The 20968-nt window shown below is 39.0% G+C and overlaps 1 protein-coding gene across 6 annotated transcripts in view; it reads right to left on the bottom strand.

The window, feature by feature from the left end:
- The window catches only part of gria3b (glutamate receptor, ionotropic, AMPA 3b), a 176893-nt gene that overhangs the window by 84517 nt on the left and 71408 nt on the right, over positions 1 to 20968 (bottom strand). For all 6 annotated transcript variants that reach the window (XR_010532422.2, XM_065268127.2, XM_065268125.2 and 3 more), the window contains exon 4: positions 9819 to 10006. Coding sequence is in view for 5 of the 6 variants with exons in the window: in XM_065268127.2 (XP_065124199.1) it covers positions 9819 to 10006 (188 nt within the window). In the remaining variant the exon portion in view is untranslated. The remainder of the gene's footprint in view (positions 1 to 9818; positions 10007 to 20968) is intronic.

Raw genomic sequence — 20968 nt, 5'->3', positions numbered from 1 at the left:
GCTCTCCAGAGCCTGTGAGCCTTTAAGAGATTTTAATGCCTTGGTCTTTAGGAGTTGGACCTCCAATGGTCATGCTGTGTTTTTCCTTAACACACTTCAGCTTGCTTTAGTTTATTGGCCAGGTAACATTTAACCCTTAAGTATTGTTTTGAAACAGATTTGGCACAAAATAGGTTTTAACAGAGAAAAAAGATAGATGACTCAATTAAAATATTTTTACCCTGTCCACTGAGCTAAGGTACAATAACAAAATGTCATCTGTTTGTACATTTTTAACTCACTGTGTTTAATGGTTTGTAGTCCTTTTGAGTTAGGTTTAGAAATCATAAATAACTATTTATACTTTGCTAGAGGTGGAAAGAGTAATAAAATATTCTACTCAAATAAAATTGCAGTTACTTTAATGATATTTTACTTAAGTAAAACTTTAGGTGAGGTGGGGGATTCTAGTATAGTTAAAAAAGGGAATATAAATCACAACTAGCTATTTTTATTAACCTCTTGAAAAGCACACCCACTCTGGCCCAAACCATGAAAAGACTTACTTTCACTAAAAGGGCTGTTTTTACTAAACCATTTTAGAGTATAAGCATAACTGTGGTATCATTAGATAGAAGACACTTTGAGCTTCATTTTCAAGGTTTCCAAAATTATTTTAGGATAAAAAAAAAAAAAAAGTTAGAGAGGCTGAAGTACATTGTAATAATATTTTTTTTTGCATAATATCTTTTTTAACACTAAAAATCTTAATGATAAATATATGTGTGAAATCTAGAAATGCAATGATGCCAAAGCCACAAGTCTAAAGAAGTTATGTTTCACATATTGGGCCCTATTTTAACGATCTGAAACGCAAGTGCGAAGCGCAACGCGCAAGTGAGTTTGTGGGCGGATCTTGGGCGCTGTTGCTATTTTCCCGGCGTGAGAAATAACTCTTGCGCCGGGCGCAAATCAATAAGGGGTTGGTCTGAAGTAGGTTCATTATTCATAGGTGTGGTTTGGGCGTAACGTCAAATAAACCAATCAGAACGCTAGCCAACATTCCCTTTAAACGCAAGGGCGCAAGTTCCATGGCGGGTTGCTATTATTATGACGGATTTACCAGGCGCACGCCAGGAGCGGTTCACAGCCGAGGAGACCGACGTCCTTGTACGGGGGAATCCCAAGCTTGCCAGCATAAATCGGGCACGCCGTGTAACGGGAGGTGGATCTGCCTCAGGACTTGACGCCAGCAGAGGACATCGCTGCGTCCACCCTCACCGCTGAAAGGGTTTGGGGGCTTTGAAATTGGACCCAAGAAACGCAAGCAAGGTCCAACCCCAAAGTACTCTTACAAATCAAGTTCATATACATTAAGGTTTCTTATGAAAACATTTTAACTATTATTTACATAAAATAAACGTAATACAGCCACACAACAAAGTTATGAAAATATTTTAATCGTTTTTGCATGAGAATAAATAAAAACTATCACCACAATGCTCACCACTATGATTCCCCTTATCTCGTGTATTAATATTTTTAAGTGTAACAATTTATGATTTGCAAAAATAACTGTTGCATCTGTGTAGATTAGATAAGCAAAGTGTATGCGCGTTGTGCACGCTATACATTATGGTCAAGCATGCGCCCTTAAAATAGCATAATGAACCACGCGCAACGCGCCACTGACTTTAGACTAGTTTTTTTTGGTTAGTAGCGCAATTGTTTTTTGAAACTGCAAAATAGCATAAGAGATGGTTTGCGCCGCAACACGCCTCCGTTTTGCGCTGAACCGCCCAGGGAGCGCAAGTTCATTCCCTAGTTTGCTGACGTGCATCTGTGGAGGGAAAAACCCCGCTGTGCGCCGGCGCAAAATACGAATGATACATGCGTCACTGACAAAGTCAATTGCGCTGGGTGCAAGATAGGGCCCTTGGAGTCAATAGGCCCAAAGGAGATTTTGGGAGTTTTTGTAAGACTAGTGCCTTTTCTAAGTGCCAGTCAGCCCCAAAATAAAAGTCTTTTGTTTACATGCATACACGTTTGTTCTTTTTATTGTTTATCCTTATATAAGTGTATAAAATGCTGGTTCCACACCAGGAAATAAAACGTCACACAAAGATCGTTGAATTCGTTATCTAATTGGCTACACGTTCTGTCTATCAATATTTTCCATGAAGTCGTTGGAGGAACGGGCGAGTCAGATTACATCACGATATTTGACAGCGCTGTTTGAATATGTTATGTATTATACTCCCGCCTACTTTTACAAACAAGTTTGACCGCTGGTTTTGAACGCGAGTGTAATCTCATACAAGTGTTACGATGTAAATAGTCCTCAGATTGTATATTATAATCTATTACAAGACGTGCATGTGAAATCTGATGTAAACAATGGACAATATATCTATATTTCACGCATAATACGCATTTGTGGACAAAAATGGTCATTGGATGTATTTTATTGGAGAGTTTTTATGGGTTATTCACACATCTGAAACAGACTGGATTCGATTCGCGATCGTTATACCAACACAAAGGTAAGGAGTCCCGTTTATATTTTGGATGTTGTCATCTGGACTTCTGTAACAAAATACTATATTTATGATGCTAGAGCATATGTATCTCAAAACAGAGACCATACACTGATGCTAAACCTGAAAACCTTTTAAACGATGTATAGTAATGTTAATATTATTAAAGTTTGTAGACAGTAGGCTATATAGATATTGTTAACAGCGTTAAAAAAACTGACGTCTTTCCGCCCCGAGCTAGTGCGCATCCAGAGGTTAAAAGAACACCTTCACAATTAAGGTGCAAAAAATAAAATAAAATAAAATAAAATATAACGCATGTAATTGCATCTTTGCAATGACTTATCATGTAAATCACTCGCGCTTGCCGCCTCTACTGCGTCTGGTGTGAACCCTACATTAGACATCAGGTGCCCCGTTCAAGAAAACTAGAGAGAAAATGATAAACGTGTTAAGGATAAAAGTATATAGCCATGACACTCATCTCATTATATGCGCAATATGCTTATTGATATATAAGCGAAATTAAATGTAATTAATTTATTTAATTTATAAGACGCGAAAAATCTGAACTTCGGCGGATTTCCGCGTTGCGTTAACCAATCAGGACCTTGCTGTAGTAGTGACATAACTACAGGAAGCCAGCGGAGTCTCAGCGGAGTCTCAGCGGAGTCGCAGAAGCCCCTCCCATGAGGCGAATTTCCGCGTGAATGTCTCGGATGACTATAATTTCACGTGCAAATGAAGTGAGTAAACTCAAATGTTCAAGCGTCCAACTTCCGCCTTTTGCCGCCTCTACCGTGGCTGGTGTGAATGCACCATTAGACTTTTATTCTTTAGTTTAAAAAAAAAAGTTCAGTCACCTTGGGCAAACAAAGCTAACACTGTATAATAAAGCTATTGCCTTTCTTGCACTTGTAGTCAAAGTGGTCACTTAAATATGGCCAGGGGTTTCTTTCAAAATAATTAAATTCAGGGTCGGCAATAGTATCAGTTGTTGAAAAAAAAATCCATATTTGGTAACTAATCAGAATATTGAGGGGGGATGTCTATGGCTCTGCTACTGCTTTTTTATGACTTATCTCTGTGTGTCACCTAAAAACATTAACAGTGAATAATGTGCTGTAGTTTTGTTCACTTTAATAGCCAACCATAACAGTACAGCTGTTCACTTTATTGATCCCTCTGTATTTTTTCACATACAACCTAAGCTGACCACCAATAAAATGTCCAATGTGTTCACAAGGACCCTGGCTCCTATACGTTATGTTAGCCAATGTACTTAAACATTTCCGTCCACAATCCAGACAAATTCTCGATCACTGGTTGGTGCTGCTCATTGTATCCAATGGCGTTCATTCATTTGTTGATGCTTTTAAGCAAACATTATCCCAAAAGCAGGCGAAGCCCCTGTCCCACCACACAATCCAAATGCATAACCCACAAACACTCCTAGCGAATGCACCAAATCCCTCGCAAAGCAAGACCTTTTACCATATTCACACTGCTTCGTGACGGAGCATCATGTTCACGGAGCGTAAAAACTGCACATCCTCAATATAAACCTCAGATCACAAGCTAGTTTTCCTCTTGAAAAAACACAAGCCCCTCTGTGCTCCCACTGCAAGGGCACAGCTTATAAATTATTGCGATGGGTTGACATACTCAGTATAGCAGGGCAGTAAAAGCTGTCACCATTGCTCTCCACAAAGCTTAACTCAGCTGTTGAAACCCTCTGGAGGTTGGCTTCCACTCCCAGAGTGCGCCGAACAGCTCAGGATCACAAAATTCAGATGGATTAGTTCTCCTGTCCGGCGTGGACTCTTAGCTCGGGTCTCTGAAGGACCACGGCCCAGCAACTTATCTCAGCTATCAGTGTCAGCATAGCGGGGGAAATTATTTCCAATTAGATCCAGTTTAGCCGATACACGCCGAGGTCGGAAAAGAAATTTTAAAACACGTGTATACCTTTGAGGGGAACACAAAAATCTAACTTTTATTTTACCTCTCCCTCCAAAACCTACAGTAATATATTGGAAAGGTACAGCCTTAAGCAAGTCACTCATGCTATTAACAGCTTTGAGTATTCAGTTGTTAGTTTTTTTCTCTCTCTCAGAAAAATGGAAACTATAGGCTTCCACGTTTCATAAAAGTAAAGAGAAATGTATTTTTAGCATTAACTTGTAAACCTCTCAAATACAGGCCAACCATCAGCAAATAAACAAATAAATGTTTAATCACACTTTCTATAATACAGATGAAGAGGTCCACCAATGAGAGAAGACACTGTTACCAAGGAAACTGAATTATTGGCAAAAAACCCAAAGCAGAAACACTGTAAAAAGTGAAAAGTTGGATCGAATTACTTTAAATCATTCCCCGCCAGCCTTTTTTTTAAAAGTTGCCAGCCAGCATTTTTGTGTTTTTCACAAAATGCCTTCCAAGAAAATTTTCTTCTATAAATATATGAAGAGTTTGGTTCCAAAACGCAATAAATCCATTTTGACAAATTTCGGTAAAAACGTGTTTTCTATACCAAGAAAGTGTCAAGATGAAAACCACTATTTTCTGTTACAAACTTTCACATAGCATCTTTAGATTATAAAAACATAAAACATTCAAATCCATAACTTGATTTTCAAAGATTTATTATAAAACAAATTATTTTTCCACAAAATGCAATAAATCCATGCAGAGTTTTTTTTCCAAAATGCTATTAATCTGTTGAATCAATAAATAAATGTGCATTAATCTTTGCCATGTTATATTCATTAAGTTGACTAGTGTTATCCACTGACTAAAAAAATAAACATTAATGGCATTAAACAAAACACTTACTTTGTTATATTAAGAACACTGTCATTGCTGCGGTTATACCTGGGACGTCGTCGCTTAACATTTTTGACAGCGATCAGCTGTAAAATGTTTTGGTCCTGCTCGATTTTCGTTGACTTTGAGTAAAATAATGGAAAGTTTTTCATAAGATCCCCTGGGGTCGATGTGTTAGCATGACAGAGGATTAATGCTGTCGGGAGAACAAGCAACACTCTGTATTTTTTCGTCTCCCGAGTGCCTCTCGCGTAAATTATTCGATGTTGATGGCTTACGTTTCTTTCCCGTCACAGAAAACCATCACAGGTTTATCAATGCTGTTAAAGTATTATTTTGTTTTTGTTTGTTTGTTGATCACGAAGTACAAAGTAGATGAGGAAAGCTAAGATTCTGTGTACTCAACGAGCCACCATTGTTTGTTTACAATGTGTAAAATGGTGCGCTGTGATTGGTTAATTGGATTTATTGCATTCTGCAGAAAAGAAGGACTGGCGTTTATCGCGTTTTTGGGAAAAAAGGGAGAAAAGATGACAGAATAACACGGCAGACATTGTATTTTGCATAAAATTAAGGGGCTCTATCTTACACTCAGCGCAATGCAGCGCAATGCGCGACACAAGTGTCTTTTGCTATTTTCCACCCTGCGCAATTATCATTTTCACGTTTAGCGCCACGTTGTTTAAATAGCAAATGCATTTGCGTCCCCTTTTGCGCCCATGGGCGTTCTGGTCTGAAAACGAGGTGTGTTCAGGCGCATTGTTGGCGCGTTGCTATTTTGAGGCAACTAAAATGTTGTTTTTTGCAATATGTTTTTTTGTTATTTAAAGAGCGCATTAGTAATATGCGCATATAAACGGGAGGACAACGCGGGTTTGTTTATCACACACATGAATTCGCAGCAGCACAAAAACGCTTTTAAATATGAAAGATTAAAGGATTGAATGTAAAAGATTATTATTGAGTCTCTTGGACATAAATGAGGACTAATTATGAGACGTTAGAAGGCGCAAAGAGCTGCTTCACCTGCAGCCTGGTAAGTAAATAAATGCCTTGCTTTAAACAAATGCATTTGTTTTTAAATGTTTTTAAATGCTATCTTATGGATTTATTGTACATGATGACACTGTACCTGTGGATATGGTAAGATGAGAAACATTTTAAGTCTTTGTAAAAAATTCAAGTATGGCACTGTTCTAGTGCTGAAACGCGTCGGCTCTCTGCACGTTTGTAAATCCTTTATCTCTTGTTTGTATTTTTAGAGTACAAACCTTTTCTTGCATATCTGCAAATTATTTTATGAGATTACAATGATTATGTAGGATATAAATACATTTACAGCAATTAAAAGCCTGCTATTTGTACTTCTATGAGTGAAAGAAAAGGGCTTTTAACGGTTTTAATAATAAAAAAATGTAATAAAAATAAAAACAACACATTTTTAACATTATTCTTAAACTGGGGATTTTCTTCCTCCGCTTAGTTTTTCAGTTTACAAAGTCCGTCATCTAAATAGGGATTACGCACAGCGCCAGCGCAACTGGCTTTTAAAGGGGATGAGAAATAAGACTCTCATTGGTTTATTGCACGTTACGCCCAAAACACACCCATTACTCATTAGGAACATATGTACAACCCTTTTCGACCATGCGCTCGGCGCACAAACCATTTTTCCCGTCGCTAAATTAGCAAAAGTGGCATGGGACACACCCATTTAGACCGTGCGCCATGCGCTTTACACAATGTGCTTAGATCGTTAAAATAGGGCCCAAGAATTTACTTTTAAATAATGACCTGATATAATACTGATTTTGGCAGCAACTCATTTTTTTTAAAATGGCGTTTATTGCGTTATGGAACCAAACTCTTCATATAATCATACAAATATATAAAATGAAAGAACAGACCCTCTGCTTTAAACAAAAAACAAATAAACAAAATAGGGAAAAAAGTTTAATCCTATCTTCATTTGTTCTCTTGTTATAACCTCATAAATATGGGTAGGTTTCTTCAAAAATAACAAATTCGGAGCAAAAATCTGAAAGTTGTAAAGGAATTTTGTTAGAGATCAGATAATTTGAGTGCACAGCCTTGTATACCTCTGTCTGTCATAATGTTGCCTGGTTTATTGAAAGTATACTTTTTGAAATGCTTACAGAAAATGAATTAAAAAAAATCTCTTTGAAAAGTGGGTGGTCACTCCTGAACTCTATATTGATTTGTAGAACCTACTGTGATCCATTATAGAAATGTAGCAATGAAAAAACATCCATTGTTCAATTTGGCTCAGAATCATAAGAGTAAAGAAAAATCGAATTATAGTAGTCAGAGTAAATTAAGACTAAATACATACTCTGTATTAAATTTAGACTCAGAACTGATTCATAAAAGCAAAGTGAATGACAAATTTCAACGCAGGGCTATTGTGATATGGAAGCTAATACATTTAAATTAAAGTTAATGAGGGTGTTTCAATTCAGGAGCCGATTACCCTTCACAGACAGATATCAAAGTCCTACGCTGATCTATTCAAGTCCAAAGAGAAGCAGAGAGTTGTGGTTTAATATCTGCTCACCGATTCATTTTGATTGGGCGGTCAGTGAACCCATCAACATTTCTGTCAGGTCATCCTCGTAAAGACTCGAATAGAGTGATGGACTTTAGGCATATGAATAAATCAGGAATATAGAATAATGCTGAATGAATGGGTCTGCTCACCTCTTCTAGCTGCAGGGGTTTATGCTTAGACTGTTCAACAGTCATCACAGTGCGCCTGATTTCAATCACTTTATAATATAATATAACAGCATTATAATCAATAGAGCTGTCTAATACGATGAATACCTTTAGTTCGGTTTTTGACTGCACAGCTACTCCAGTCAATTTATTTTCTTCCTCTAAATAAATAAATAAATTACAAATGATTCACAGATATTTGTGTGACCTTTTCCTGTGAATTTCATTTGCTGCTTGTTTTTCCATTAACCAACCTTGTGATGTTTCTGGTCCCTGACTTTATTCTTTCATTTATAACATCATCTGTATCATACATCATAACAGCGTTTTATTCAAATGCATTGTGGTACTGTAGCAAACAAATACAGTTGGGAAAAAAGTATGTGAACCTTTTGGAATTTCATAATTTTTTGAATAAATTTGTTATAAAATGTGATCTGTGTGATTGTGCGACGCACGTGTCTTTTGCTAGTTTCAACCCGCCGCAATGATAATGTTCACGTTTAGTGCCACGTTGTTTAATTAGCAAATGCATTTGTGCCCATGAGGCAACTAAAATAGACTACGCCATTGATCAACTAAAACCTGGTCTAAAGTCTATGGCGCAATATGTTTTTGTTAATGAGCGTGTTAGTAATATGCGCCTATAAATGGGACGACAACGCGGGTTTGCTTATCACATACATGGATGCGCAACAGCACAAAAACGCTTTTAAATATGAAAGATGAAAGCATTCAAATGTAAAAGATTATTATTGAGTCTCTTGGACATACATGAGGACTAATTATGAGACGCTAGAAGACAAAAAGAGCTGCTTCACATGTAGCCTGGTAAGTAAATAAATGCTTTGCTTTAAACAAATGCATCTGTTTTTAAATGTGTTTTAAATGCTACCCCATGGATTTATTGTATTTGATGACTCTGTACCTGTGGATATGGTGAGATGAGAAACATTTTTAAGTAATGCTTTAAAAAAAACTCATGCCGCTGTCCGGGTGCTGAAACGCACATTTGTAAATTCTTTATGCCCTGTTTGTTACAAATAAAGTATTTTTAGAGTACAAACCTTTTCTTACAAATTATTTTTTGATGATATACATTTAAAGCAATTAAAAACCTGCTTTTCTTTCCATGACTGAAAGAAAACGGGTTTTAAAGGTTTTAATAAAAAATAACAATTTCAATACAAGTGAAAAACAACACAATTATTTAACATTAATCTTAAACTGGGGATCTTCTTCCTCCACTTAGTTTTTCAGTTTATAAATTCCGCTTTCTAAATAGGGATTAGACATAGCGCAAGTGCAACTGGCTTTTAAAGGGGATGAGAGCTGAGACTCTCATTGGTTTATTGCACGTTACGCGCAAAATACTCCCATTACTCATTAAAAGAATAGGAACGTGGATGGCCGAACATGCGCTCGGTGCACAAACCATTTTCCTGTCGTTAAATTAGCAAAAGTGGATTCGGACACGCCAATAGGGGCCATTATGTTTGTCAATACCCTTGACTTAGATGAAGATCACATTTTATGACAAATTTATTCAGAACACAATGAAATTCCAAAAGGTTCACAAACTTTTTTTTGCTACTGTACATGTGACTGTAGCCTCCAGCTCACAGCTGATTTGCTCATGGCTAGAGGAGTTTTGATGCTTCAAGCAAAGACAGCCTTAAACCCAATGTGTAGACAAGCTGTCAGACATTGAGAAGAAAACAGGTGCACAGACTTTACCTGTTCTAAAATGACATTGATTCTGTCCACTTCACAGTCGATGAGGTAACGTTTCTCCTGTCTCCTGTCCATTTCCTCGATGATACGGCGAAACTCTTGGGGATCTGTTATACTGCCCACCGAGCGTGCAGTTACTTGCCAGTTGTTTGCCACTGCTGCCTCCATAATAGCTTGAAGGATGGAGAATCCTGTGAGGAAAAGATCATTTTTTTTGCGTTAGCTCGCATGCCCTCCAACGGCTTCACAGATGTTCAAACACTGTCAACTAAAATATATACACCTGCAAATAAAATGCTTGTATGAGAAAAAAGATGTTTAAACACAATTGTAACATGGTTATCTTTGAATCAAATACTGATGCTGAAGCAGTTACAGCTGTTATAAAGTAGATCCATTAGTTTCAGTCTTGATTTTTAAGTTAGATTCTTAGTCCTGGTGGATATGACATTCTAACCCATGGTAATATCAACAGTACCAAATGTGATATTTAATCTAGCTGTATAACCACTGCTACCACTGCTATCACTATATAACACACATTTTTTTAAGCTTTATCAAATTGGCTGTATAAGTCATTTTAACTGATTACACTTTAACATAACTTAATATCAAATCATATCAAATCATATCAATCTTAATCAAAGTTAATTAAAGTCAGAATTCTGAGAATAAAGTCAGAATTCAAATATTTTTTTCACCAGTGGCCCTAATCCTCTTCCGTAATGTTCCCCTTCAGTGGGCGTAAATCTAATAATAGTAGTATTATGAAAAGTTGCCTGTATCCACTGTTATGTTTTTTTTTGGGGGGGGCAGCTTAGAAAAACTGTTTTCTGTGTTTTTTTTGGCTTGTTAGCTGTACACCCTGTCCCACAGCAGCTTTTAGGCATTGTTTTTTGTTGTAAGCCAGAAATGACAAGGAGGCAGCCTCAAGCAATACAAAGTCAATGGAGACGGATGGATTGTGTTCCCCCCGGTGGGTGTGGTTTTCAGATTATGATGCGTTGCGCTCTGTCTCTATATACAAAAATATGAATTTCATCCCAACATTGTGTCAGTAAGGGACTAAGCCAAGCCACTACAATGTTTAAACCCAAAATGCTGTTGGGTCAAATTTAAACATGTTCTGCATTAATTTAACCCAATAGACCAATTCAGAGTAGACATCACAGTTACGTCACTGCAAGCTGCGCGCGCAATGCGGTTGCAGAAAAACAGTGGAAATGAATTAGACACGAGTGAAAAGAGCAAGATAACTCACTGGAAAATGTCCTGTTGTGCTGTTAAGTGTCAGAATAAGAATGCCAAAAAAGATGGCTTTCATTTTTATAGAATACCCTCGTCAAAGACACCATTTGAAGATAAATGTAGGTGTTTAAGTTTGCAATAAAGCCCTTAAACGGACAGACTTGAGCGGTGAAATCATCTGGAAATCTTTTAATAATTAGAATAGAAAATAAGTAGAGAAGATGTCCGGTGTTCTGTCGAAGTCTGTTCCCTCCATGTGTTTCTTATAGCGTTTTTATCATGTTACAATTATAATTTATTAAGGAAGAAATAATAGAAAACAGGAAAATTATGAAATATTTAATAAACGCTATTATATATTATACATGATAGTATTGCTTTTACATGTACTTTAGCGATTCAGACTGTAAAAATAATTGATTTAGCAAAAAAGAACAATACATATACATTACATACATGCATATCAGTAGCCAAGCCATTTAAACTTTTTATCTATCTAAAAAATAAACGTAACGTGATTAAAACGCTATAAGAAACATTGCACTAAAGGGAACATAGGGGAATCAGACTTCGACAGAACACCGGATCCATAAAAATCACGGTTTAATGCTAAAACACTTCACAACCCTACTGCGGAGCAGTCACTTTCTGCAACCAGTTTGGCTCCGCCCAAAAAAAACGTCATCTCTGTTTGCAAACACGAAATTGGTCTATAGCTGGGTCTGTCCCTTTTTGACCCAACACTGGGTAGAAAATAATCCAGCATTTTTAAGAGAGTAAAAAACAGTGGGCTGATAAACTGACAGCTCTAAATTGGTTTCTATTAGGTTTCTTAAGCGGATTTATTTAGTTCCTATATTCAGACCAGAAGAGTGAAATAAACAGTGTCAGTCTGCAGTAATATTAATCAAGTGCAGTTTACACATGCCATTAAGGCCAAAGCCAACATCATTATATTTAAATGTATGCACTGTAATGAACAGTTTATCACTAATAGAAAAGAGCAGTTTTAATTCATGTCAGAATGTTCCAACTTTTTTTCAGATACAAGCATGCATTTAAAACAGTGCTGATTTTAAATGGTGATATTATGGCATAGCCCGTAAAATTCACTGCAGATTATGTGAATGCATTAATTCAGGGCTAACATCATGTGCCGCTGCTGCCCGTCTTAAGCCTTATCACAGGCTCTGAACGCAGGCACGGCTGCAACAAAGTCAACATATTTCTGGCGAGCCCTGTATACTGCAGATTGCCCAAAGTTTCTTTGCACTCGCTCCATTCAGGCTTTCCACGGCTCAGTTGCTTTGCCCGGTCCAGGTGGTGTGAAAAGCCCTGTGTCTGCTCTCCCAGCATGCAGCTGGGCTCCTACCATTCTCACCCCATTAAATGACTTCTCAAAATAAAACGGCATGCAAATGGCGGAAAAAATATGCAGCGCCCACCAACAATAGAGCATGACGCCCAAAGAAATGATGTGTCAGTCATGACAGGACATCTCTGAGCACGTCCATGTGATGCTTAGTGAGGCTGACATCCTCATTTATACAACGTGTCCAGTCTATAATATAGCAGGAGTCTGTATTTGGGTTTGCTTATGAAGCTAAAAGCAATTATCAGAAGTGCTCCAGGAAGACTGACTTTAAAATGAAGAATTATGGTATTGTAATGCATGCATTTAAAACGCACTCCCTAGTGCTGTGATAGGAGAATAGACCTGAACGTGATTCAGCAGCATATTTGCTATGGTAGGGATTACTCATTTTGGCTTGATTCATTTACATGTCAACATGATGTATGTCTTTGGAAAAGGTGTAATAGAAACTAAAAAGGTCTTTTTGTTGCGGTGTATTTTCGCTTACTCTAAAAGGAAAAGGTTGTTCATTCAACATAAGAATTTTAATCTGTTTTTATTGATTTTGCAAACATAGATTTTTTGGGCGGAGACTTTTCTCTTTTTTTTTCGAAATATGCCTGGATCTCAAAATATGAATGAGCATCTGATTGGACAACCTCTGTGATTTGACTAGAGTGTGGACATGTACAAGTTCTGATAAATAAGAATGCACCATACCATTTAAAATCTTAAAAACAAATAATAAAATCTTAAAATCAATTGGGGAAATGTGCTCTTGTTTTTTAGTTCTAATTAGGAGCTGATCTGCTGCATTTTGGACTAACTGTAAGCGTTATAGAGATGACTGGTCCAATCCTGGAACTGTAGTCTAACAGTAGTCTTTTATTAGACGTAATAAAATAGTGAATTACCCTTTCAAACTCCTTGCATGCCAGGTAAGACTTAGCTTTAGCCAGCAGTCTCAACTGGAGGAAACTGGCTTTTACAACAGAACTAGTTTGTTTCTTAAATTTAAAAACATTTCTTGGTAAATTAATGAGTGAATTATCTTAAGTTACCAAGAGCATAGATACAGGCATTTAAATAAATACTAAACACAACAACCTCAGTCTTATTTTCATTAAGACAAATACATTTCTGATTCAACCTCACAGGCAGTTTAACAATGACTTAATTGAGGCTTTATAATTTATTTTGACAGGCAAATAAATATGTACATCATCCACATAACATTGAAAAGAGATACTGTATTGTATTTTTTTTAAATGGACCTCACAGGAGAAAACAACATGGGGCCCAATATGGACCCTTGGGGCACACCACAAAAAAATAAATAAAAGGAGAAGCAGATGAAGAAAATTGAAAAAAGACTGATATTTAGTGGAAGCAAGAATTGTCTAGAAACACAATACTCATTCACCCAGACAACCCAGCAATCGTCGAGATCATAAACAAAGGCAGATCACGGTCTACAGCAATCATGCCTTTCATGCGAAGACACACCCTAATATCTGCTAAACATCAGTTTTTCCTCCAAGCTGCTCATATACCTGGTCAGCTTAATCTATTAGCTGACTCACTGTCTTGTTTCTTTTTCCAGAAGTTCATACTCTGGGCTCCAGAATCAATACGCATCCCACTGTCTTCAACTAACCCAGCAGATCAGAAACCTTGCAAACACTTCTCAAGAAGCAATTCTTAATTGCCTTGCCCTGAGAACACTTTCGGCTTATCTAACCGGCTGAAACAGTTTCAAAATTTACCACTTCTTCTATCAGCTCACTTTTCCTTTAACCAATGTCCTGGCTGCCAGCAACTTCATTCATCAGCTCCATTTAAACCCACTTATCGTGGATCAAGTTCTTCTATAAGTTAACTACCTGGGATAATTGCCCTTCCAAAAAGTAAACAAGAAGCTGTATTGACCGCCAAAAGCCTTTTATTAACCACAGACCTACCCAGCCTCTGCATACACTCTTTACATTATCTAAACCCCATCATCAACCGAATCTTAGCTTCCATGTTTCTGTTACTGTAGCTGTTTTGGCTTCCTATGATGCTCAGAATTTGCACCGACTCATTTTGAATATTCATCCCTGCATTTCAGAAATGTCAATACACTCCTCAGACATCCTTATTTACACTCTTCAAAGAAACAAAACTGACCAGTTATGAGTGTCACACTCCATTTACATCTCACCCTGCAATATTCTTACAGAAACAGGAAAACCGTCCACTAGATTCTGGTTCAGCAACCATTTCGGTCACATCCTCTGCATTACCGGCTTATCTCCAGAAGTTTTTGTGTATACGTCTTCCGCATTGGAGCAGCGACCTCAGCACCCAGAAGGAGTATCTCAGTTAAGACTGTCTAAATCCTCAGCCCCTGGTCATCACAAGCATATCAATTTTACATATGTAATGCTCTCAGTGACCTTCGCCAGGCCCAAGCTTACCTTATCTCTTTACAACTTAGGGGTCATACTAAGATGGTATCCCCACCATGAGTCTTCTGGCTAACATCATCGAATGCCTTGATTGACCTGCCCTTTTTCCTTCATCCTCTTCCTATCCATCCCTGACATCCCTATTTAGAAAATATTGGTGTGATCTTTCATTTTCTAATCCAATGATATTAATTTATTTTTAAACGTGATTGCATACATTTTGGGTCTGCTGCATATTACATTTCTGAATGATTATGCTAGTGCCAAATATTGCACGGGAGTGGTTGCATTTAAATTATTATCTTAAGTTCAGATCATATCAAAAGTCAGATCATATTTCAAAATCATTCATGCTGAAAACCAAATCATTCCCTCAACAAAGCTACTGTAAAAAACATTATAAATACCAACACTATTTTAGTCATTGGCAGCCACTCTAAATGGGTACAATGAAAATCATTTAATGTTCTTTAAAAGATCCCGTCCCTGTCTCGATCCACATTTGTATGGAAATTAAAAGATGAAATCTGACTAAAGAATTGATTGAGTTCTACTTTGACTTTCTCAACGTCAGCACAAAAGTTCTCCACGGACATCAAAACCCAGGACAGCGGGACTGCACAGACATCTGACAGCTCTGACAAAGCTCTCGGCATCCACAAACAGCTCCCAGCTGAGCCAACCCTGCGAGTTATCAATAAATATAATGGCTTTTCTCACGTTTTTGCTATTTTGACAGTTAATTAGAGAGGCAAAGTTAATTGACTTTGAATCGAAATGATTCTGCGACTCGTCTGCCGCATTTGCATATGCATCCCGTAGTAAATCATCGCCGAACACAAAAAAGGCCCTGTCCCTGCCAATGGTAATTTACAGCAGACGGGCACTCTACCCTTGCTGGTTGCCATCTAGAGCATTAAAGGGCTCGAAATACCCTGCATCTGGTTCAGCTTATCAGACAGAGCTGATATGCTTGGCACAGCTGTTGGGTTTTATTGATATGCCAGTGACCCCTCGACAGGCCCACATAAATTGCATAGCCTCTTTAGGTAAATTAGCCTCAGTTGCTCGGTTTTTATCGTCATTTTTAGGCACTTCTTTTAAACATGCTGTAAAGATAGAGCGAGCATTGCGCTGTCATTAAGCGTTCGGCTCTGCAGCTGCCTGCTGTGCGACTCGCTGGGTGTGAAGACTGAAGTCTGAGACAGCTTGACTCTTTCAACCCTAAACATTCAATCAAAGATTGCTGTCAATCTGTTGTTTTTGATAACATCCTCCTTTGATTCATGTAGTTGACTGCAAATTTGCTTTGATTTGGAAATTGCTTTAACACTGTTGGCCAAGTGACATTAAATGGAAAATGTGTTTTCCATAGAAAATGGAGAGTTCACCCAAAAAGGAAAATTCAGTTATTGAAGTAACTGATGGTTAGTAGGACCAAAACTTGGATTTATACGAAAGTGTTGCGCCTGGACAAGATCCACTGTTATGCCACATTGTCGTGTGTGTGTGTTTTTATATTTATGTTAGAAAAAATATCTGAGAGAAAGTTATTACAGAATCATAACTGAGAGCTCCATTAGGTCTCCTATAATAGAGCTATAAAATCAAATAAAAGTTTCCTCTGGGAGAGAATATTCAAACAGAGATCATTGGATCGGTATCCATGTGTTTATTTGCTGTTTAGATTGCTGCTGTTAATCCGTTCTAAGCTCTCTGTAAATGTAAGATATTCACTGGCATACTTCTCACCCAACTGTGTCTATAATGTTCCCACCATACGATAGATGCCAGGCAGCAACACTAAGAAAACCCAAGCGCCGGGGTTACTTGAACCAAGCGGTTAAGTAAGCCGTCTATCCTCGGTAGTCTTAACTAGATCTTAACAAGATGAAGGTTGAAGCATTACCCATGGAGGCTTAGCTGTAATTGAATGTAGTTGTTTCTAATCTTCTCTCTGCTTCTGTGTTCCTCACGGTGGCTAATTGAAACGCCACGGTCAGTATGGAGCGCATCTGTGATGTGAGCCGTGACAGTTGTGCCACCTCCAGAGCTCAGTTTAAGCGGGGTTGCTAAGCATCCGTTCCGTGATGAGGTTAGGGATCTTGAGAGATCTCATAGCCTCTGTATCCAAGATGAAGATGAAATTATTTAAAACTTCAGACTGATCAAGTGACCAACCTCTCTGATAAATGCAAGACATGATGGTGTTCATCATGTCATTTTCTGTTTGTCAGTAGTTTATAGTTCAAAGTTTAAAAAGGACTGGGATTTGATTCCAAAATGAATCAATTCCAAAGCATTAGGAATCAAGAGTCGATTCCAGAGAATAAAGGAAAATAAGTTGAATTTAGGTAAGTTTACATTTAGCTGATGCTTTTATCCAAAGCTACTTACAATTGCTATATATGTCAGAGGTCGCACGCCTCTGGAGTAGGGGTGGGCCGATCCAATACTTTGGATCGGATATCGGGTCGATGCGGACCTTTTTTGCTGGATCGGGTATCGGAAAAACGGGGCCCATCCAAATCTGATAAGGTGCATTACTTGTGGTTGTTACTGTCATGCTACAGAAATGTCAAACTATTATAAAAGCACCATAAATGTTATTATACACTATATTCAAAATCTTCCTAATATATTCAACAGCCTTATGCAAAAAACAAATGCATATATGAAGATATTTAAGGTCACAAAAACTGAATGGTTTGGTGCTCGCCAAGTTAATACACTGGAGTAGCATGAATTAAATATGTCATACAAACACGCACACACACACACACACGCACGCACGCACGCACGCACGCACACACACACGCACGTACACACACACACACACACACACACACACACACACACACACACAAAAGCCATATTTTAAACATCTGATTAAAAAGTCTTTACTGTTGTGACAGTTTGCGCAATTAAGTAAAAATGTACTTGAACTATTTATTTGCTCAGTCGTATGTCCACTCAAAAACAAGTAATAAATATTTAAGAACACTTACATTCTTTTAACTCATTTAAAAAAAAATTCACTTGACATGATATTCTCCTGATTTTGTGCAACATGTTTTGTGTGTATATGTGTGCGTATATATATTTATGTGTTTATACACACACAATTCTAAATGGATAAAGAAAAATACTAGTATTGGATCGGGATCAGTCGATACTCAGAATACAGGTATCGAAATCGTATCGGTAATGGAAAAAGCGGATCGGCCCAGCCCTACTCTGGAGCAACTAGGGGTAAATTGTCTTGCTCAGGGACACAATGGTGTGCCACAGTGGATTCAAACCCAGGTCTCTTAAACCAAAGGCGAGTGTCTTATCCACTGCGACATCACCACCCCAAGTGGTAGGTTGTTCCCCAAAAATGAAAATACTTTTGCTCTAAGGCATTGGATATGAAGCAGTTATCAACAGGAGTCCACAGAAACGTGTAAGTGTATTTGATTTGAGACTTGTGAAGTTTTAGCGCAGTGTCGTTGCTAAGAAACGCTCTCTTGTTTACCTTTGTCTCACGTGCTGCAATCCGCGTTTGTTCTCGCGTGTCCTCGCGTGCTTTAGTGTATTACAGTAAATACAGTAGTAGTTTCGGCCATTAACGTGTTGTTGATTGTTTTCGGGCGTGGCCAACGCCAGGAGAGTATTTAAACAGCAGTAAACAGTTCAGTCTTCAGGTGAAGCAGTTATCAACAGGAGTCCACAGAAACGTGTAAGTGTATTTGATTTGAGACTTGTGAAGTTTTAGCGCAGTGTCGTTGCTAAGAAACGCTCTCTTGTTTACCTTGGTCTCACGTGCTGCAATCCGCGTTTGTTCTCGCGTGTCCTCGCGTGCTTTAGTGTATTACAGTAAATACAGTAGTAGTTTCGGCCATTAACGTGTTGTTGATTGTTTTCGGGCGTGGCCAACGCCAGGAGAGTATTTAAACAGCAGTAAACAGTTCAGTCTTCAGGTGAAGCAGTTATCAACAGGAGTCCACAGAAACGTGTAAGTGTATTTGATTTGAGACTTGTGAAGTTTTAGCGCAGTGTCGTTGCTAAGAAACGCTCTCTTGTTTACCTTTGTCTCACGTGCTGCAATCCGCGTTTGTTCTCGCGTGTCCTCGCGTGCTTTAGTGTATTACAGTAAATACAGTAGTAGTTTCGGCCATTAACGTGTTGTTGATTGTTTTCGGGCGTGGCCTGCTGAGTTTCAGCCCACATTTGAAGCACTTATAAAAACAGTCAGTCCACCGCGGCAGCGGTCGCGTGCAGCCCTTTGTCGTGTGAAGACCGAAGAGTGTAAAGACCATCGACTCTCCCTGCGCGACTCCACCGAGCAGGGACACCGACAGGGCACTTAAGTATTGCACTATTTGTACTAACTTTTTCTATTTATCTATATAGCACTCTTTTTCCTCTCTTGTACATTTCCTATTCTTATAATTTTACTATGTGCTTTCAAATCTCTACTGTCATTACAACTCGTAAATCTGTTGTATCACGTCGCCGTGGGAGAAATATTAATAACCTCCGCACTCTCCCACCTTCCACTATTGCCTCACTCTCTCTTCCCATTGGCTTATGGAACTGCCAATCTGCTGTCAACAAAGCAGATTTCATTACTGCCATTGCCTCACATTCTGGCCTTTCTGTTTTAGCACTTACTGAGACATGGATTAAACCAGAGGACACGGCCACTCCGGCTGCCCTCTCCAACAACTACACTTTCTCACACAGTCCTCGCACAACAGGAAGGGGTGGAGGAACTGGTCTGCTCATCCCAAAGGACTGGAAATTCCAACAGCAAACCCCCTCATGTGACAGCAACTCTTTCGAATCGCATATTGTTACTATCATCCACCCTACTAAAATGCATTTTTTAGTTATCTATCGCCCCCCAGGTCAACTTGGACACTTCTTGGAGGAGTTAGACGTACTTCTGTCTTCATTCCCTGAGGATGGTACTCCTTTAGTAGTACTTGGTGACTTCAATATCCACCTGGAGAAACCACAGGCAGCTGACTTCAACACCCTGACTGCGTCGTTTGACCTCAAGCGAGTCCATACTTCACCAACACACAGGTCTGGTAATCTTTTAGATCTTATCTACACACGCTGTTGTTCCACCTACCACACCCAGGTCACCCCACTTCACACATCTGATCACTTCCTAATTACTCTCGACCTCGACCTGACTCCCCCTGTCGCTACATACGATCCCCCATTGGTCACGTTCAGGCGCAACCTGCGCACGCTCTCTCCCTCCCGCTTATCCTCTGCGATTGTTTCCACGCTGCCCGCTCCCAGCCAACTCTCTCTGTTAGATACTGACAATGCCACTGAAACACTTTGTTCCACTCTTACATCCTGCTTAGACACATTATGCCCTCTGACATCTGGACCGGCCCGGGTCACACCTTCTGCTCCTTGGCTAACTGAGGTTCTCCGTGAGCATCGCTCCACACTCAGGGCTACAGAGAGGAAGTGGCGCAGATCGAATGATCCTTCTGATCTCTGCCTCTATCAGTCTCTTCTTGCCTCCTTCTCCAAGGATGTCTCCTCTGCAAAGACCCTATACTACCATTCAAAGATTTTACAACTCACCTGACTCTCACACTCTCTTCAAGACCTTCTCTACCCTTCTTTGTCCCCCTGCCCCTCCACCTTCATCCGACCTAACGGCTGATGATTTTGCTTCCTTCTTTGTGAAGAAAACGAAAACTATTAGGAGTCAGTTCTCCGAGCCGCCGCTTCTTGCGCATTCTCAAATCCCTGAGACATGCTCCCTTCCCTCCTTCTCTCTCCTATCCGAAGCAGATGTTTCCAAGGTCTTGGCTTCTAATCATCCGACTACCTGCCCGCTAGATCCCATACCCACCCATCTCCTCCAGGCCATCTCTCCGTCTGTTATCCCTGCTCTCACTCACATTATCAATTCATCCCTTTCCACTGGCACCTTCCCTGTAGCATTTAAAAAGGCCCGGATAACCCCGTTGCTGAAGAAACCCACTCTCAATCCTGCTATGCTAGAGAACTACAGACCCGTTTCTCTTCTTCCCTTCATTTCCAAGACTCTTGAACGCATTGTGTTCAACCAGCTCTCCACTTTC

This window comes from Paramisgurnus dabryanus, chromosome 16 (assembly GCF_030506205.2).
Source record: "Paramisgurnus dabryanus chromosome 16, PD_genome_1.1, whole genome shotgun sequence".
Classification (NCBI taxonomy): Eukaryota; Metazoa; Chordata; class Actinopteri; order Cypriniformes; family Cobitidae; genus Paramisgurnus; species Paramisgurnus dabryanus.
The sequence above is the reverse complement of the archived record's forward strand: the minus strand, read 5'-3'. Positions and strand labels throughout refer to the sequence as shown.